General features: G+C 41.0%; 1 protein-coding gene across 7 annotated transcripts in view; it reads left to right on the top strand.

Annotated features, from left to right (window-relative positions):
- Window positions 1-16,559, top strand: part of pcm1 (pericentriolar material 1) — a 206,423-nt gene that overhangs the window by 146,117 nt on the left and 43,747 nt on the right. For 5 of the 7 annotated variants that reach the window (XM_051928278.1, XM_051928282.1, XM_051928281.1 and 2 more), the window contains 8 exons: window positions 2,530-2,721; window positions 3,404-3,629; window positions 7,754-7,899; window positions 10,076-10,263; window positions 14,261-14,435; window positions 14,550-14,923; window positions 15,345-15,503; window positions 16,049-16,105. In XM_051928278.1, the coding sequence (XP_051784238.1) occupies window positions 2,530-2,721; window positions 3,404-3,629; window positions 7,754-7,899; window positions 10,076-10,263; window positions 14,261-14,435; window positions 14,550-14,923; window positions 15,345-15,503; window positions 16,049-16,105 (1,517 nt within the window). The remainder of the gene's footprint in view (window positions 1-2,529; window positions 2,722-3,403; window positions 3,630-7,753; window positions 7,900-10,075; window positions 10,264-14,260; window positions 14,436-14,549; window positions 14,924-15,344; window positions 15,504-16,048; window positions 16,106-16,559) is intronic. The other 2 variants (XM_051928280.1, XM_051928283.1) reach the window with 1 other exon arrangement.

The following is a 16,559-nucleotide window of genomic DNA, read 5'->3' on the forward strand; positions in this document are numbered from 1 at the left end:
TCAGTGAAAGGGAATAAACTGTTTAGACATGTTCATTTTCATAATTGATTTTCATAATTGATACTAATGAAAGTTGTGTTTAATTTGACATTGAACAACAGTGCAACATAAATTAATCTGCCTAAGTAATGTCATGAAATATGCTTGGTATTTGAAAGTTAATCTGTATTTTCATCATGGTATGAATAAATGGTTATGTTAAACTCTATCAAAATACTTTTTTTTTTTTTTTTTTTTTTTTAGCTAAAGAAAACAATTTTGATTGATCATTCTGCTGTTGTACCAATATACACTGCCTGACCAAAAAAAAAGTCGCCACCAAAAAAAAAAGGTCACACACTCTTATATTTCGTTGGACCGCCTTTAGCTTTGATTACAGCACGCATTCGCTGTGGCGTTGTTTCGATAAGCTTCTGCTATGTCACAAGATTTTGTTCCATCCAGTGTTGCATTAATTTTTCACCAAGATCTTGTATTGATGATGGTAGAGTCTGACCGCTGCGCAAAGCCTTCTCCAGCACATCCCAAAGATTCTCAACTCTGGAACAGGGTAAATCTGGACTCATCAGACCACATGACCTTCTTCCATTGCTCCAGAGTCCAATCTTTATGCTCCCTAGCAAATTGAAGCCTTTTTTTCCCGGTTTGCCTCACTGATTAGTGGTTTTCTTACGGCTACACAGCTGTTCAGTCCCAATTCCTTGAGTTCCCTTCGCATTGTGCGTGTGGAAATGCTCTTATTTTCACTATTAAACATAGACCTGAGTTCTATTGTTGTTTTAATTCGATTTGATTTCACCAAACGTTTATGTGTTTTTTTCCGGCCACATTTCTTCCTCGAAGATGATGGGTCCCCACTATCCTTCCAGTTTTTAATAATGTGTTGGACAGTTCTTAACCCAATTTTAGTAGTTTCTACAATCTCCTTAGATGTTTTCTCTGCTTGATGCATGCCAATGATTTGACCCTTCTCAAACAGACTAACATCTTTTCCACGACCACGAGATGTGTCTTTCAACATGGTTGTTTAAGAAATGAGAAGCAACTCATTGCACCAGTTTAGGTTAAATAACTTGTTGCCAGCTGAAAGATAATCGCCCATGCAGTAATTATCCAATAGGAGGCTCGTACCTATTTGCTTAGTTAAATCCAGGTGGCGACTTTTTTTTTTTTTTGGCCAGGCAGTGTATTTTACTAGCCGTAGTATACGCCGCATAATTATGTATTGATGGGTGAACACTTACTGAAAGACACAGTTGTCCAAATGGGGTTGGTTTTGACGATACGACTGTAGGTGAATGAAAAGATGGAACTCTGGAGAGGGCACCATACAATACAGCATTTTACATGCTGCATACAATGATTCACATCGAAGCATAGACACTGCTAAGACCATGGGATACCCCTCGCAAACTGTTATACATGCTGCATACAGCGATTCACATCCGCGACAAATATGATTCTTCTTAGATGGTCCTGTCGCGTCCAACCTTGCTCTCGAAGCATACACACTGCCTGGTCATGTGCCCGCTCGCAAGAGCAACTAACAGAGACCTGCCCACCAACTGTAAAACCATGGGATACCCCTCGCAAACTGTTTTACACACTGCATACAGCGATTCATATCCGCGACAAACATGCTTCTTCTTATGGGGTGGGTTTGAGGATACGACTGTAAGGGAACTCTGGAGAGAGCAACATACAATTGTCCGTGACTGAAAATTGGAGGACCGCCGCCGCGCCCCCACCTCCCAGAGCGAGGGACGGGGCTGGACGGCAGTCGCGCGCAGAGGGTGGAACGGGGTGTGAGGGGAAGGACGCCCAGTGAGGACGATGTATTGATGGATGAACAGTCATCTCTTAGTCATCGTTCAGTACGTACTGCCTGCTCATATGCCCGCCCCCAACTCATCACCTGAATTGCTTTAGTCTGTGTACAGTCCACATGCACTTGTGAGACACGTTGACTGTTCATTTTCCAAACACCGCCACGTTAACTTTTCATTGTTCTGTTTGTCCGGGCCGGGTGAGGTTTCCCGTGTTGAGTCTATTCAAGCCAAAGGCTCCACACCTGGTGGTGCCCTTCCATCAGTTCCTTTAAGTTTCAGCTTTGCAACCATACTCCCCCGGAACCCAAAGACTTTGGCTGCCTGGCGGATCATGGGAATAATGCCGCCAGATTGCCAGTCAGCATCGTTTATGGTCGGAACTACGACGGTACGTGATCGTCTTTGAATCTCCGACTTTCGTTCTTGATTAATGAAAACGTTGTTGGCAAATGCTTTTGCTCTCGTGTGAATTGTTGGTGGGCGGGGCTCTGACGTGCGTGTGCCATGGTCGGCTGCTTAGTGAATTGTTGGCAGGTGTGGCTGTCTTGCGTGCGTCTTGCTTGCCATGGACTTAGTGAATTATATATATATATATATATATATATATATAGAGTGAGAGAGAGAGAGATAAAGTTGTAAGATTATATTTTTTGATATCAGATACTGTTGTTGTGTGTAACACATACCTTGTTGTATTCAGAACAATGGCAACTTGGGGAGGGTCCACACAGTGTGTCCTGGATAAAGATGAGGAGAGCTATACTTCAGAAGAGGTGGCATTAGAGGAAGAAGAGGAGGAAGAGGCAGCAGATGAAGAGAGTAGCTCCAATGACAATTTTCCTGCTTACTCCAACAGAAGACTTAATAATTCGAGAAAAGCAAAGAAAGACGGGTTAGTAACATTATTTGTAATTCTGTAATTCTAATCACACAGTGAAATCTCTGGATTATGAATTTGTTTTTTGCACAGCACATTGCCATGATAATGTTCAGCAGAAAAAGCAGATAGAGAATGAAGTTTTTGACATTTTTTTTCTCCTTGGCCTTTCTTTTGCAGTGGGTCTTCCTTCATCATAGTTAAAATGGAATATAAAGTATTGTAATTTCTTGTAATGCACTTCTTAGCTCCATTTCAAACAGTTAATTTGTGACAGCTTTGAAACAAGAGCATAAATCATTGAACAGTTATATTAAAATATAAATATTAATATTGATAATGTTCACAATTACATTTTTTAATGGTGGAGTTTAGACAACAAGTAGGAGAATTTGTTTTGTATTGATATAAAGTTACTGCTGAATTTACCAGAAAGTTATAAAACACTTTTGAAATATTGCATCATACCTTGTACACATACACTTTATAATAATTCAATTTTGCTAAAAAGGATATTTTTTTCTTAACTCTCTGAAATTGAGATTCATCTTCTATGTAATGTCCTTAATGGGAACAAAGACTTATTTAAGCAGGATTTTGTTCTTGTTGTCTACCTTTATCCCAGTGTGTAAGCTAGTGTTACCAATGCGTACTGATAATTAACAATATATCACATACATTTTTTTCTTTTTAATAGCTGGAAGGAATCACATCAATTTTCTGTTGATGGAAACATCCGGCCCCTGCAGAAGCCAAGGCATCAGCAGCAAAATGTCAATCTAAAGCGGCAAGAGAATCATCTTTGGGTGTCAGATCTTTCGTTCCTTGAAGAAAGGGAACAGTATATGGAACAAATCAGCCAGATAAGGAAGCAAGTTGATTTTAGCACCAAAATGTACCAAGCATTGATGCAAGACCAACAGGTACAAACTGTTTATATGACACCTTCTGGAGCTTGATGGCAGATCTCCTCTGATTAAATTTTGTTTGACACCTTTTTTTTCTTTTCTTGAATTGATGAAGTTTAAGTTATATTTGTTTAATCCAAGCATTAATGTATGTCTTTAGTAACTAAAATATAGCACAGTTTGTGTACATTCCTTTATCTCTACCAAAACATTGAATGGAGCAACGTTTTAGTCCCACTTAATTTGAACATCCCAGAATAGCTTTTTTTGGATTTTACACTTTTTATGACTTTAGCACATCTTGTGGTGATCTTAATCTGGATATTTTGTATCCAAAAAACACACTGTTCATCTTTTACTGAGCACTTGCTAATTTTTGTCTCCTGATGCCTGAAAAAATACATGGTTAAGATGTTTTTATTCACACATCCATCCATCCTCTTCCGCTTATCCGAGGTCGGGTCGCGGGGCCAGCAGCTTGAGCAGAGATGCCCAGACTTACCTCTCCCCGGCCACTTCTTCTAGCTCTGCTGGGAGAATCCCAAGGTGTTCCCAGGCCAGCCGGGAGACCTAGTCCCTCCAGCGTGTCCTGGGTCTTCCCTGGGGCCTCCTCCCAGTTGGATGTGCCCGGAACACCTCACCAGGGAGGCGTCCAGGAGGCATCCTGATCAGATACCCGACCCACCTCATCTGACTCTTCTTGGTGCGGAGGAGCAGCGGCTCTACTCTGAGCCCCTCCCAGATGACTGAGCTTCTCACCCTGTCTTTAAGGGAGAGCCCAGACACCCTGCGGAGGAAACTCATTTCAGCCGCTTGTATTTGCGATCTCGTTTTTTCGGTTACTACCCATAGCTCATGACCATAGGTGAGGGTAGGAACATAGATCGACTGGTAAATTGAGAGCTTTGCCTTACGGCTTAGCTCCTTTTTCACCACGACAGACCGATGCAGAGCCCACATCACTGCGGACGCCACACCGATCCGCCTGCCGATCTCACGTTCCATTCTTCCCTCACTCTTGAACAAGACCCCGAGATACTTGAACTCCTCCACTTGAGGCAGGATCTCGCTCCCAACCCTGTGAGGGCACTCCACCCTTTTCCGGCTGAGGACCATGGTCTCGGATTTGGAGGTGCTGATTCCCATCCCAGCCGCTTCACACTCAGCTGCGAACTGATCCAGAGAGAGCTGAAGATCACGGCCTGATGAAGCAAACAGGACAACATCATCTGCAAAAAGCAGTGACCCAATCCTGAGTCCACCAAACCGGACCCCCTCAACACCCTGGCTGCGCCTAGAAATTCTGTCCATAAAAGTTATGAACAGAATCGGTGACAAAGGGCAACCCTGGCGGAGTCCAACTCTCACTGGAAATGGGTTCGACTTACTACCGGCAATGCGGACCAAGCTCTGACACCGGTTGTACAGGGACCGAACAGCCCTTATCAGGGGGTCCGGTACTTCATACTCCCGGAGCACCCCCCACAGGATTCCCCGAGGGACACGGTCGAACGCCTTTTCCAAGTCCACAAAACACATGTAGACTGGTTGGGCGAACTCCCATTCACCCTCCAGGACTCTGCTAAGGGTGTAGAACTTGTCCACTGTTCCGTGACCAGGACGAAAACCACACTGTTCCTCCTGAATCCGGGGTTCGACTATCCGACAGACCCTCCTCTCCAGAACCCCCGAATAGACTTTTCCAGGGAGGCTGAGAAGTGTGATCCATCTGTAGTTGGAACACACCACCCCGGTCTGCCAATCCAGAAGCACTGTCCCTGATGTCCATGCGATGTTGCAGAGACGTGTCAACCAAGACAGTCCTACAACATCCAGAGCCTTGAGGAACTCCGGGCGTATCTCATCCACCCCCGGGGCCCTGCCACCAAGCAGTTTTTTGACCACCTCGGTGACCTCAGTCCCAGAGATGGGGGAGTCCACCTCCCCCATGTTAGTGGGATTAAGGAGGTCTTCGAAGTACTCCCCCCATCGACCCACAACGTCCCGAGTTGAGGTCAGCAGCACATCATCCCCACCATATACAGTGTTGACACTGCACTGCTTCCCCCTCCTGAGACGCCAGACGGTGGACCAGAATCTCCTCGAAGCTGTCCGAAAGTCATTCTCCATGGCCTCCCCAAACTCCTTCCGTGCCCAAGTTTTTGCCTGAGCCACCACCGAAACCGCATTCCGCTTGGCCTGCTGGTACCTATTAGCTGCCTCCTTAGTCCCACAGGACAAAAGGGACTGCTGGACTCCTTCTTCAGCTTGACAGCATCCCTCACCGCCATTGTCCACCAACGGGTTCGGGGATTGCCGCCACGACAGGCACCGACCATCTTATGGCCACAGCTCCGGTCAGCCGCCTCAACAATAGAGGCACAGAACATGGCCCATTCGGACTCAATGTCCCCCACCTCCCTCGGGACGTGGTCGAAATTCTGCCGGAGGTGGGAGTTAAAGCTACTTCTGACAGGGGGCTCTGCCAGATGTTCCCAGCAGATCCTCACAACATGTTTGGGCCTACCAGGCCTGACCGGCATCCTCCCCCACCATCAAAGCCCACTCACCACCAGGTGGTGATCAGTTGACAGCTCCCGCCCCTCTCTTCACCTGAGTGTCCAAGACATGTGGCCACAGGTCTGACGACACGACCACAAAGTCGATCATCGAACTGAGGCCTAGGGTGTCCTGGTGCCAAGTGCACATATGAACACCCCTATGCTTGAACATGGTGTTTGTTATGGACAATCCGTGACGAGCACAGAAGTCCAATAACAAAACACCACTCGGGTTCAGATTCGGGGGGTCATTCCTCCCAATCACGCCCTTCCAGGACTCATTGTCATTGCCCATGTGAGCATTGAAGTCTCCCAGCAGAACGAGGGAGTCCTCAGAAGGTATGCCCTCTAGCACCCCCTCCAGGGACTCCAAAAAGGGTGGGTACTCCAAACTGCTGTTCGGTGCATACGCACAAACAACAGTTAGGACCCATCCCCCCACCCGAAGGCGGAGGGAGGCTACCCTCTCGTTCACCGGGGTAAACCCCAATGTACAGGCTCCAAGTCGGGGGGCAATAAGTATGCCCACACCCGCTCGGAGCCTCTCACCGGGGGCAACTCCAGAGTGGTAGAGAGTCAAGCCCCTCTCAAGGAGATTGGTTCCAGAGTCCAAGCTGTGCGTCGAGGTGAGCCCGACTATATCTAGCTGGAACCTCTCAACCTCGCACACTAGCTCAGGCTCTTTCCCCTTCAGAGAGGTGACATTCCACATCCCAAGAGCCAGCTTCTGTAGCCGTGGATCGGACCGCCAAGGTCCCGCCTTAGGCCACCACCCAACTCACACTGCACCCGACCTCCTTGGCCCCTCCCATAGGTGGTAAGCCCATGGGAAGGGGGACCCACGTTGCCTTTTCGGGCTGTGCCCGGCCGAGCCCCATGGGTGCAAGCCCGGCCACCAGGCGCTTGCCATCGAGTCCCACAACCTTTTGAAGGTTCAAAAGACCTTCTATGATTCACACATCATTTAACTTTTTTTAAAAATGCTTTTGCTTCTACAGAGTTGCAAGTAATAATTTTTGTAAGGTAATTATTTTAATTAAACATCACCTGTGTCTTTGTGGAAGATGCAGTACAGAATAGTACACATGATAATAGGGAATGTTGTATTCATATCTGTGTTTTGCTGTGTGGTAGATTGTTGCATAAATTTAGAGGTTTATCTGCATAGATTTATATGGCCTTCCTTTCAATACTAGATCAAACCTCTTTTCTACATTTCTAACTTGCACTAACTTTTTTTTTTTTTTTTTTTTTATAACTGCCAGATTAATGGTATTTCTGTCAGTAAACATGTAGGACCCAAGTTGTTGTAATCTAAATGTTTTGGAAAGATCACCTCTGTTTAATTCCCATATGTTTAAAGCTTTCGCCCATCAAAATTGTGTTCGAATTGTTCACATGAATGTTATTTTTGATATGTATTCAAATAATTTAATCTGGCTATTGATTAATTTTTAACAGAATTGTGAATAGACAAATTTCACGAACACATTTACATAATTAGCAGAATGAAATTTTGCAATTGTTTTTGATCTCTAGTGTCTGTTTTGAATGTTCATATTTTCCCTTTCTCAACAGAACCTCTCCTTTATGCTTCAGTCAATGTTGATGAGTCCGTTTAACATTATGTCCAATAGTACCAGTTCTCCTCAAGTGCAGTTTTTAATGCATCAGTTAAATCAATGCTATATGCAATTGTCGTGGCAGCAGAACCATGTGCAGAGGTATAGTTGTCTTCATTGACTTTATATGTGTGCTGACTTTTAACAGATCTAAATAAGTATAACCTATATGTTTGAGAAATAAATGCTCAAATGTTCTTATGACTGTAACATTTTTAATTGTTACTAACATATGTACAAATATATTTACTTTTTTACAAAATTGTACATCTGTATTATAGCTTAAGATTCTTAAACCTACCTAATTCAGTTCAGAACCATGGGGTCAAAGCCTAACTTGGTAGCATTGGAGAATAAGGCCAGAACCAGCCCTGGAAGAAACACTCCATTAAAGGGATTTTCCATGCAAACATCCATATACACAGGGCCAAATTAAAATGATGGAAAACCAAGCTTTCTTCTATAGGCACACCATTTTTGCTTTTTCATAGTGTTTTTAATGAAAATGATAGTTTGGCTATTTTTCTCACTTGTAGAGCTGATTTAGATCCTAAAACAAGGCTCATGATAACCTGATTTTCAAGATGCATCAAGTATTCCCTGTTCTCATTTGCTATTTGTAATGTGCATTAGACTTGAGACATTTATACATAGAACATGGATACATGATTCTGGAAGGAATCTGCCCCATGGTGCTGAAAATATGTGCTAACCAGGTCTGTGGGGTCCTTCAGCACATGTTCTCCCTTTACATAAATTTACAGAAGGTCCCCAAACTGTGGACAACATCCTGTGTGATCCCACTGCCAAAGAAAGGGTACTCTACTGATGCCAAGGACATCAGACCAGTTGCTCATACTTCATACATCACAAAAACCTTTGAGAGGCTAGACTTAAAACAGCTACACCTCTGGTTTCAGAATATATGGATCCTCTGCAGTTTGCCTATCTGGCTCAAGTTGGTGTGGAGCATGGTGTGCTTTTAACACCATTCTGCTCTCAATGACTGGGGAAAAAGCTGAAAGCTTTGAATCTTAATGCTCTCACAATCTCTTGTATCATGGACTACCTGACCAACAGACTGCAGTTTTTGAGGCTGAGGGACTGTGTATCAGAAATGGTGGTGTGTAATATTGGAGCAACTCAGACAACTATCCAGTCTCCCTGCCTGTTTACCCCCTACACAACAGACTTCAAGCACCATATCAGCACTTGCCATCAACAAAAATTCTCATGTGACTCCTCCATCAGGCTGTATCAATAATGGAGATGAGTCAGAGTATAGGAAGTTCATGGAGAACTTTGTCTTGGCACAACAACCTGCAACTCGCGCAAGACAAAAGAACTGTTGGTGGATTTCCGACATGCCTCTGAGACCAGTCACCATTCAGGGGGAAGATATGGAAGTGGTGCAGAGCTACAAGTACCTAGGAGATTCACATAAACTGGACTGGTTTAACAAGACAGTTGTGTTGTACAAAAAGGGCCAGAGCAGACTGTACTTGCTAAGGAGACTTGGGTCTTTGGATGTATGCAGCAAGTTCCTGGAAATTTTTTACCAGTCCATTATAGCCAGTGTAGTGTGCTACACTGCAGTCTCGTGGGGGAAACAACCTGAGCACTAAAGAAGTACAATGCCTGAACAAGCTTATTAAGAAAGCCTGCTCCATTAGAGGGCGAACCCTCGACACTCTGGAATCTGTTGTGTAAGAGGACGATGGCAAAATTGGATGCAATTATGAAAAATCTGCTCCGTTCCCTGCAGGAGGCACTCTCTTAGAGAACTTTCAACCTCAGACTCATTCCACCACGGTGTGCTTAAAGGTTCCTCTGGGGGTCTTTCAGGCAATTCAGTGCTTCCACCCAGTGTACACATTAAATTTGTTTATTTATTTGTCGATTGTGTGTTTTATCTGTCTTGTGAGTCTGTACTCTATTTTTTTTTTTTTTTGATGTTTCTGCTGCTGTGTGCAATTGAATTTCCTCATGGGATTAATAGTTTTATCTACTCTAATACACAATCCAGCATATAAGAAAAATGATTGAAGCATTCATATTGTGTTAGTTTCACACTACAATGCCTTGATTGTAATTGTCTTGGTGCTACTTCAGAAAGCCTTTATGGACGTTAATGAAAATATTATGAAAAATTTGCTTTTTGTCTAAAAATCTTTTCAAATAATTATTGCTACATTACTGCTCTCACTTTTTGAAAAATGTTTTTATATCTAATGTTTTAAGTGACACTAAATGTTGCTCATTAATTTAATTTCATCAGACTGAAACAAATTCTGGATGATCTTGTGCAGCAGCAGGAAGAGTTTCAAAAAGTGGAAAAACGAAAACCAAAACAACATCCATGTTCATCTTCCCCGTCTCCTAATGTCTTTGTTCCATCCAGCGTTTTCCCCACTTTGAATACACTCAACATGCCTGGTGTTGCACATTTTTCTCCATTAACTAACGGTAGGTATATTAATTCCTGGTGACAGCTGCTGCTGGCAGTAACTATTCTAAAGCTTAAGTAGTGATATCTTACTCTCCAAAATGTAACATGTAAATGGAAAACGTCAGTCTTGGTAACAATACTCCACCCTTAAGGCCACTACAGTAATCCCTCGCTATATCGCGCTTCACTCCATCGCGGATTTTATATGTAAGCATATTTAAATATATATCGCGGATTTTTTGCTGGTTCGCTTTTAATTTCTGGTACATGCTTCCTCAGTTGGTTTGCCCAGTTGATTTCATACAAGGGACGCTATTGGCAGATGGCTGAGAAGCTACCCAACTTACTTTTCTCTGTCTCTCTTGCGCTGACTTTCTCTGATCCTGACGTAGGAGGATTGAGCAGGGGGGCTGTTCGCACACCTAGACGATACGGACGCTCGTCTAAAAATGCTGAAAGATTATCTTCACGTTGCTATCTTTTGTGCAGCTGCTTCCTGAAACGACATGCTGCATGGTGCTTCGCATACTTAAAAGCTCGAAGGGCATGTATTGATTTTTGCTTGAAAAACAAACTCTGTCTCTCTCTATCTCTCTCTCTCTGTCTGCTCCTGACGGAGGGGGTGTGAGCTGCCGCCTTCAACAGCTGTGTGCCACGGTGCTTCGCCTATTGATTTGTTTGCTTTTCTCTATCTTTGTGACTTTATATGCTCCTGACGGGCACTCCTTTGAAGAGGAAGATATGTTTGCATTCTTTTAATTGTGAGACGGAACTGTCATCTCTGTCTTGTCATGGAGCACAGTTTAAACTTTTGAAAAAGAGACGTTTGTTTGCAGTGTTTGAATAACGTTCCTGTTTCTCTATAACCTCCTGTGTTTCTGCGCAAATCTGTGACCCAAGCATGACAATATAAAAATAACCATATAAACATATGGTTTCTACTTCGCGGATTTTCTTATTTCGCGGGTGGCTCTGGAACGCAACCCCCGCGATGGAGGAGGGATTACTGTATATGTGTTACTGCTGACAAGAATGACCGAATAAGTATGAAATAAGCCAGCTAAGAGTACTTCCAAACCAGACTCTTAAATTGTCAAGCCCTTCAAAAGTAATGTTTAATTCTGTTACATTGTACTTAATTACACTTTTCCTGAGATGGAGTGTGATAACATAGACAGATGGGCTTGTAAACTTAATTTCAGTTACAAAATTACATTTTCTTCTTAAATTTAGCATCATGTGGTAATATAATTCTTAAAAATATTCAGATGTTAAAATAATTTGAGGATAATGCCAAGCAATAACATATTAATTATTTATTAGAGCCTGACGTGAAGTTGAGCTTTTCAACATTCTACTTAGAATTGGGTCTTGGGGCTTTGGACAGATATCTTTTTAATTTTATTTTGTAAAATGTTCCCTCCGTAAATTACTGAAGTGGTTTTATACAGCAAAATTTTATCTTCCTATATTACTGAAGTGGTATGATTTAGCAGCAAGCACTACATCTGAAAATGTTTTAGTCTGCAGTCTTATCTGGTTTATTATTACATTCATCCATGAAGTATTATTTCAAAGCTGAATTATTTGAAAATTTGATCAGTTTATGTCCAGTGTCAGATACTCTGGAAACTGGGAAATATGCAATTTGTGCTGCTGTATTTTCAAAGCCAGGAATTCAGACTTTTGTGACTAGGGAATTTCCAATAATAGTTTTATTATTTAGCTCAGCAGATCTTATGCCAGGAGTCAGCTTGTGAATAAATTTAGGACATCGACGGTAGAGATCTATCTGCTAGACCCATTTGAATTATAATTTACTCACTATGGCCCCTTTTGCATTTACCAGTAACGTAACATTTTTTTTTTTGCCTTTCATTTAAAACCATGTGTAAATGCACTTTTTAATCAGATCGCTCAGACCACGTTTGAATGTTGTTAGAATTAAATAGTGACCACATTAAATGCAAGTGTAAGAGCATATGCATCTTTAATCTGCCTACAAGTACATGAGCAGATTCTGATTTGAAGGTGATATCTGTGCAGATATGTAGTGGACACTGGAGACCTATTGCAATATTTGGTGTAATTGTAATGCAACTAAATGACACTCAGATGAAAATGTTAATGCCAGCAGTAAAAAAGGGAGCCCACATGGCTCAGTTGATTCAGCCACCAGTTTGGGTCATTGACTTTATTCCTTGGTCAAAAATCAGATATAACCATCTTAAATGTGCTACAAATTAAAAGTATCTTTAAGTAATTAATTTGAGGCATTGTATGTATGTTTAATGTTTTTACTTTTTGCTATAACATTGCTATCTGACTAAACTTATTCATAAAAAACTTACATTGTTGACTGTTAGTTAAAAATGATGTTCCGGGGGTGTCACATAAGTAATACATTCATAAAACTAGTAATGGTTAACAGGGATGTAGGTGTAGAATAGGTAATCTGTTGATCACACCCTCCCAGTTTGTCCATCAACCCTTTTGACTCTGCCCAGTTGTCTTGATTTTACACTAGTTCTTTTACATCCCAAGTACTTCTAAAATCACCATCTTTTTCTCCCTTCTGACAATCTACTTGAGTCTTTATCCTCTAATTGACTGGTTAACTACATCCTTTGTCTTCCACTTGTGACTTGTTCATATTTGGGTAAAAACAATATTGTACGTTTATGTTGCTCATAAATCGGTTAAAAAGTAGTATTTCAACAATTTTTAATTAAGCATAATAATATTTCTGGCGCAGTGGGTAGCACTGCTGCCTCGCAGTTGGGAGATCTGGGGACCCGGGTTCACTTCCCGGGTCCTCCCTGCGTGGAGTTTGCATGTTCTCCCCGTGTCTGCGTGGGTTTCCTCCGGGCACTCCGGTTTCCTCCCACAGTCCAAAGACATGCAGGTTAGGTGGATTGGCGATTCTCAATTGGCCCTAGTGTGTGCTTGGTGTGTGGGTGTGTTTGTGTGTGTCCTGCGGTGGGTTGGCACCCTGCCCGGGATTGGTTCCCTGCCTTGTGCCCTGTGTTGGCGGGGATTGGCTCCAGCAGACCCCCGTGACCCTGTGTTCGGATTCAGCGGGTTGGAAAATGGATGGATGGATGGAATATTTCTTACTTGTAGACATAGCTTATGGGATTGAGCTTTTGAACAGAAGATCTCTCTCTCTCTCTCTCTCGTCTCTCTCTCTCTCTCTCTCTCTCTCTCTCTCCCTTTTTTTTGGATCAAGAGTCCTGTATTTTGTTTACTCAGTCCCATTTCAACACTTTTCTTTTTTATGCACTACCTGATTTTTTCAAAAGTACTTATTAAAGAATATTTTAGAAAAATAACAATGTGTTTTGCACACAGTGAGCAAATGACTGGATGACTTAACATGTAGATTAATGTGCCACAAATAACGTGAGATTTTTTTTGGGACGTTTTTGATATTGTATGGTGTTGTTAGTCTCCATAGACACCTGTTCTATCAGACACGTTGCCACCTCCATTTTAAAAATGTATCTTGGCGATCACTGTAAACCACATGTGATAAGCAATATGTAAAAAAAATAATTTTTCGGTGGAGTATTCCTTTAGCATTTTGTGCTGACTGGTCAGTTGACTCCTGAAACTATAGTACCAGTCTGACCTTATCTTGTTTGTAGCCCAAGCTAACCAGTTTTACAGGTATTTGCAAAACACTGTTTGAATAGACTTTTATAAAAATGCATTGAGGCAGGCCCAGGTCTTTGCAGAGCTATTGAGTCCATCTTAAATGCTACAAATGTGCTTATGTCACACATTTTTAGAGGTCACATCAAAAGCAAGAAAGTGTAATCTGATGACCCCAGAACCTAAGCTTCATTAAGTGATAATTCAAATTTGAATTAGAGAGTGCTTAAAATTTATAGGCACAATTACATCAGGACCAGAAATGCCTCCACGCTTTAGACTTTTAAATTCAGTTGTTATGAAAACAGTAAAGGGCAGAGAAGATAAAAATTTAAATCCTGTGTTTCTTATTTTTAACAGGATCAAACTTAAGCTCTGGTTTTCCAAATGGTTTTGTGGATACCTCTCGGATTTCAGTGGGCCAAACTAGTGAACAACGCCACCACACTGATCATAATACAACAGCAAAAACTGAGTATATGGCTTTTCCAAAACCATTTGAAAGTACATCATTGAATGCAACCGATAACATACGGTAGGAACCTGATATATTTGTATGTAGAATATTTTTGGTTATTATAATGTGTTAAAAAAAAAAAAAAGTAATAAGTCAGGATTTCTGCCTTCATTTTTATTCCTCCTACAATAGGAAACCAAATGGACCTGAAGGTGATACTGAAATACAGGAAGCTTGTTGGGCTGAAAAACACTGTATGGATAGAAGTGACTCTTGCATTCAGACAGAAAAACCAATACTAACTCAGAAGGGCGGAATAAGGCTTCAGTCTAATGAATGTAAAAGGGACAGGAATTTGGATGAGGAGTCCCTACAGAGTTTCAGCAGTTTTCCCGATCCAGTTGATCCTACAACTGTCACTAAAACCTTTAGATCAAAAAAGGCTTCAGCTCAAGCAAGTCTTGCTTCTAAAGATAAAACACCCAAATCTAAAAGTAGCAGTGGAAGCAGCAAGAGAAGAAGGAAGAGTAAAAGTCGAATTAAAAATCCTGGAGCAAATGCTGCTGGTACATTTGGTTTTAAAATTATTGAACTTGGTATAATTTACTGTTAGCCATTCTGTAAATTTAAGTTTAGGTTTATTGTGTTAATCGTTTAACGATTGTACAGAATTACATTGCATGCCTTTTTGAAAAAACAATGAAACTGAATCCATAATTAAAAATAAAGTAATATTTCAGCAATTTTTAACTTAAGTTCAATCCAATTTTTTAGGTAGATGCCACACTTGGTGTCATTTTTTTTTTTTTTAATTTTTGAAATGCTCCCAAGGCAAATAAATCCCTTAAAATTTCTCACTGTTTTATTAGTTGTACAACAAATTCAGTGCTAGTTACAAGAGTTCAAACCCCATAGTGTAAGAAAATGATCATGCTTAAAGCCACAAATTTATACATGTCATTTTTGTCTTGTTTCATTCTCCTGTAGATATTGACAGTGCAAGTTTATCAAGTGATAGTGACTTCACAAAAGAACAGGTTAACGTCTCCAGACAGACACAGGAACTTGAAACCGACTTCAACAAGCAAACCAGGGAGCTGCTGGAAAACAAATTAAAATGCCCAAAATCCAATGACTTTTCTTCAGGTGTGTGTGTTTTTTTTTTTAGATATTTCCCTGCAAATTATGTAGTGTTAATTAAAATATTTGAGTTTAAAATTAATATGAATTAATTAGTTTGTGTTTTATTAACATGGAAAATTATTGTGTGTTTGAAAGCATGAGTGTTGTTGTTTGTAAGTTGTTGTGTTATTGCAGAAATGTAATCTTTAATGAGTCAAATTAAAAAATCTTCCATTTACTTTAAGAAGTGTGTGCCTTTTAGACTTTATATAAAGAAAAAGTTTGAAGCAACATATTTCTGAAACAATTTTAAGTTTTCTCTAGGGAAAACCACCATTAGCTTTTTATTTATCATCACAGATTTTTGTTATTTCTTTTAATTTATTGTTGAACTGAAAGTTTGCTTCCTGTCTAGTCACTGACATATTCAGATAATTCTCATTTTACATTAAATGTTTGTTTTTGTTTTACATTTTTCATTTCCCTTTCACTTTGTCCTTTGTGCATTTTTCTTTTTTTCCCCACACCTTGCTTTTGTGTATCATATTTATTTGTCCAATTCCCCACAGCGCTTGTTTGGAGAGCTCCCTTCCAGTCACTCAGAAATGCATGCACTGATATTCCAGGTAAAGTATTTCTCTGTGTTTAACAAACTGAGATACTATTATTCTCCTCATGATACATTTTCATCTTTAGACACTAACTTGTTTAATTCCAAAACCTTCTGTAAATTTTAGCATGAATTTGAATTTGCAAAATGGAAGTTTTTTAATTTTGTGAAAACATTGTTCAGAAAACAAAGCCTTGTTATTTTTACCTCAGTGTGTTCCTACTGACCAGCATGTAATCACACAATAGACATTATATTTCACATGGTGTATTCCTTAATCTCCTTTTCATAGTTTAGAAGAATGTTAACTTACTTTCCATCCCATAACATCAGATTATGAAGGGGATAATCAGGGTTAGAGGTGAAGTCTATGCAAAGTTCAAAGGTCACACTGCTAAGATACAGAGAACAAGAAAGACAAATCTGGAAATGTCAGCTGTATATTATATAGATATTCTATCCCTCAAGGG

The sequence above is a fragment of the Erpetoichthys calabaricus genome, chromosome 5 (genome assembly GCF_900747795.2).
Source record: "Erpetoichthys calabaricus chromosome 5, fErpCal1.3, whole genome shotgun sequence".
Classification (NCBI taxonomy): Eukaryota; Metazoa; Chordata; class Cladistia; order Polypteriformes; family Polypteridae; genus Erpetoichthys; species Erpetoichthys calabaricus.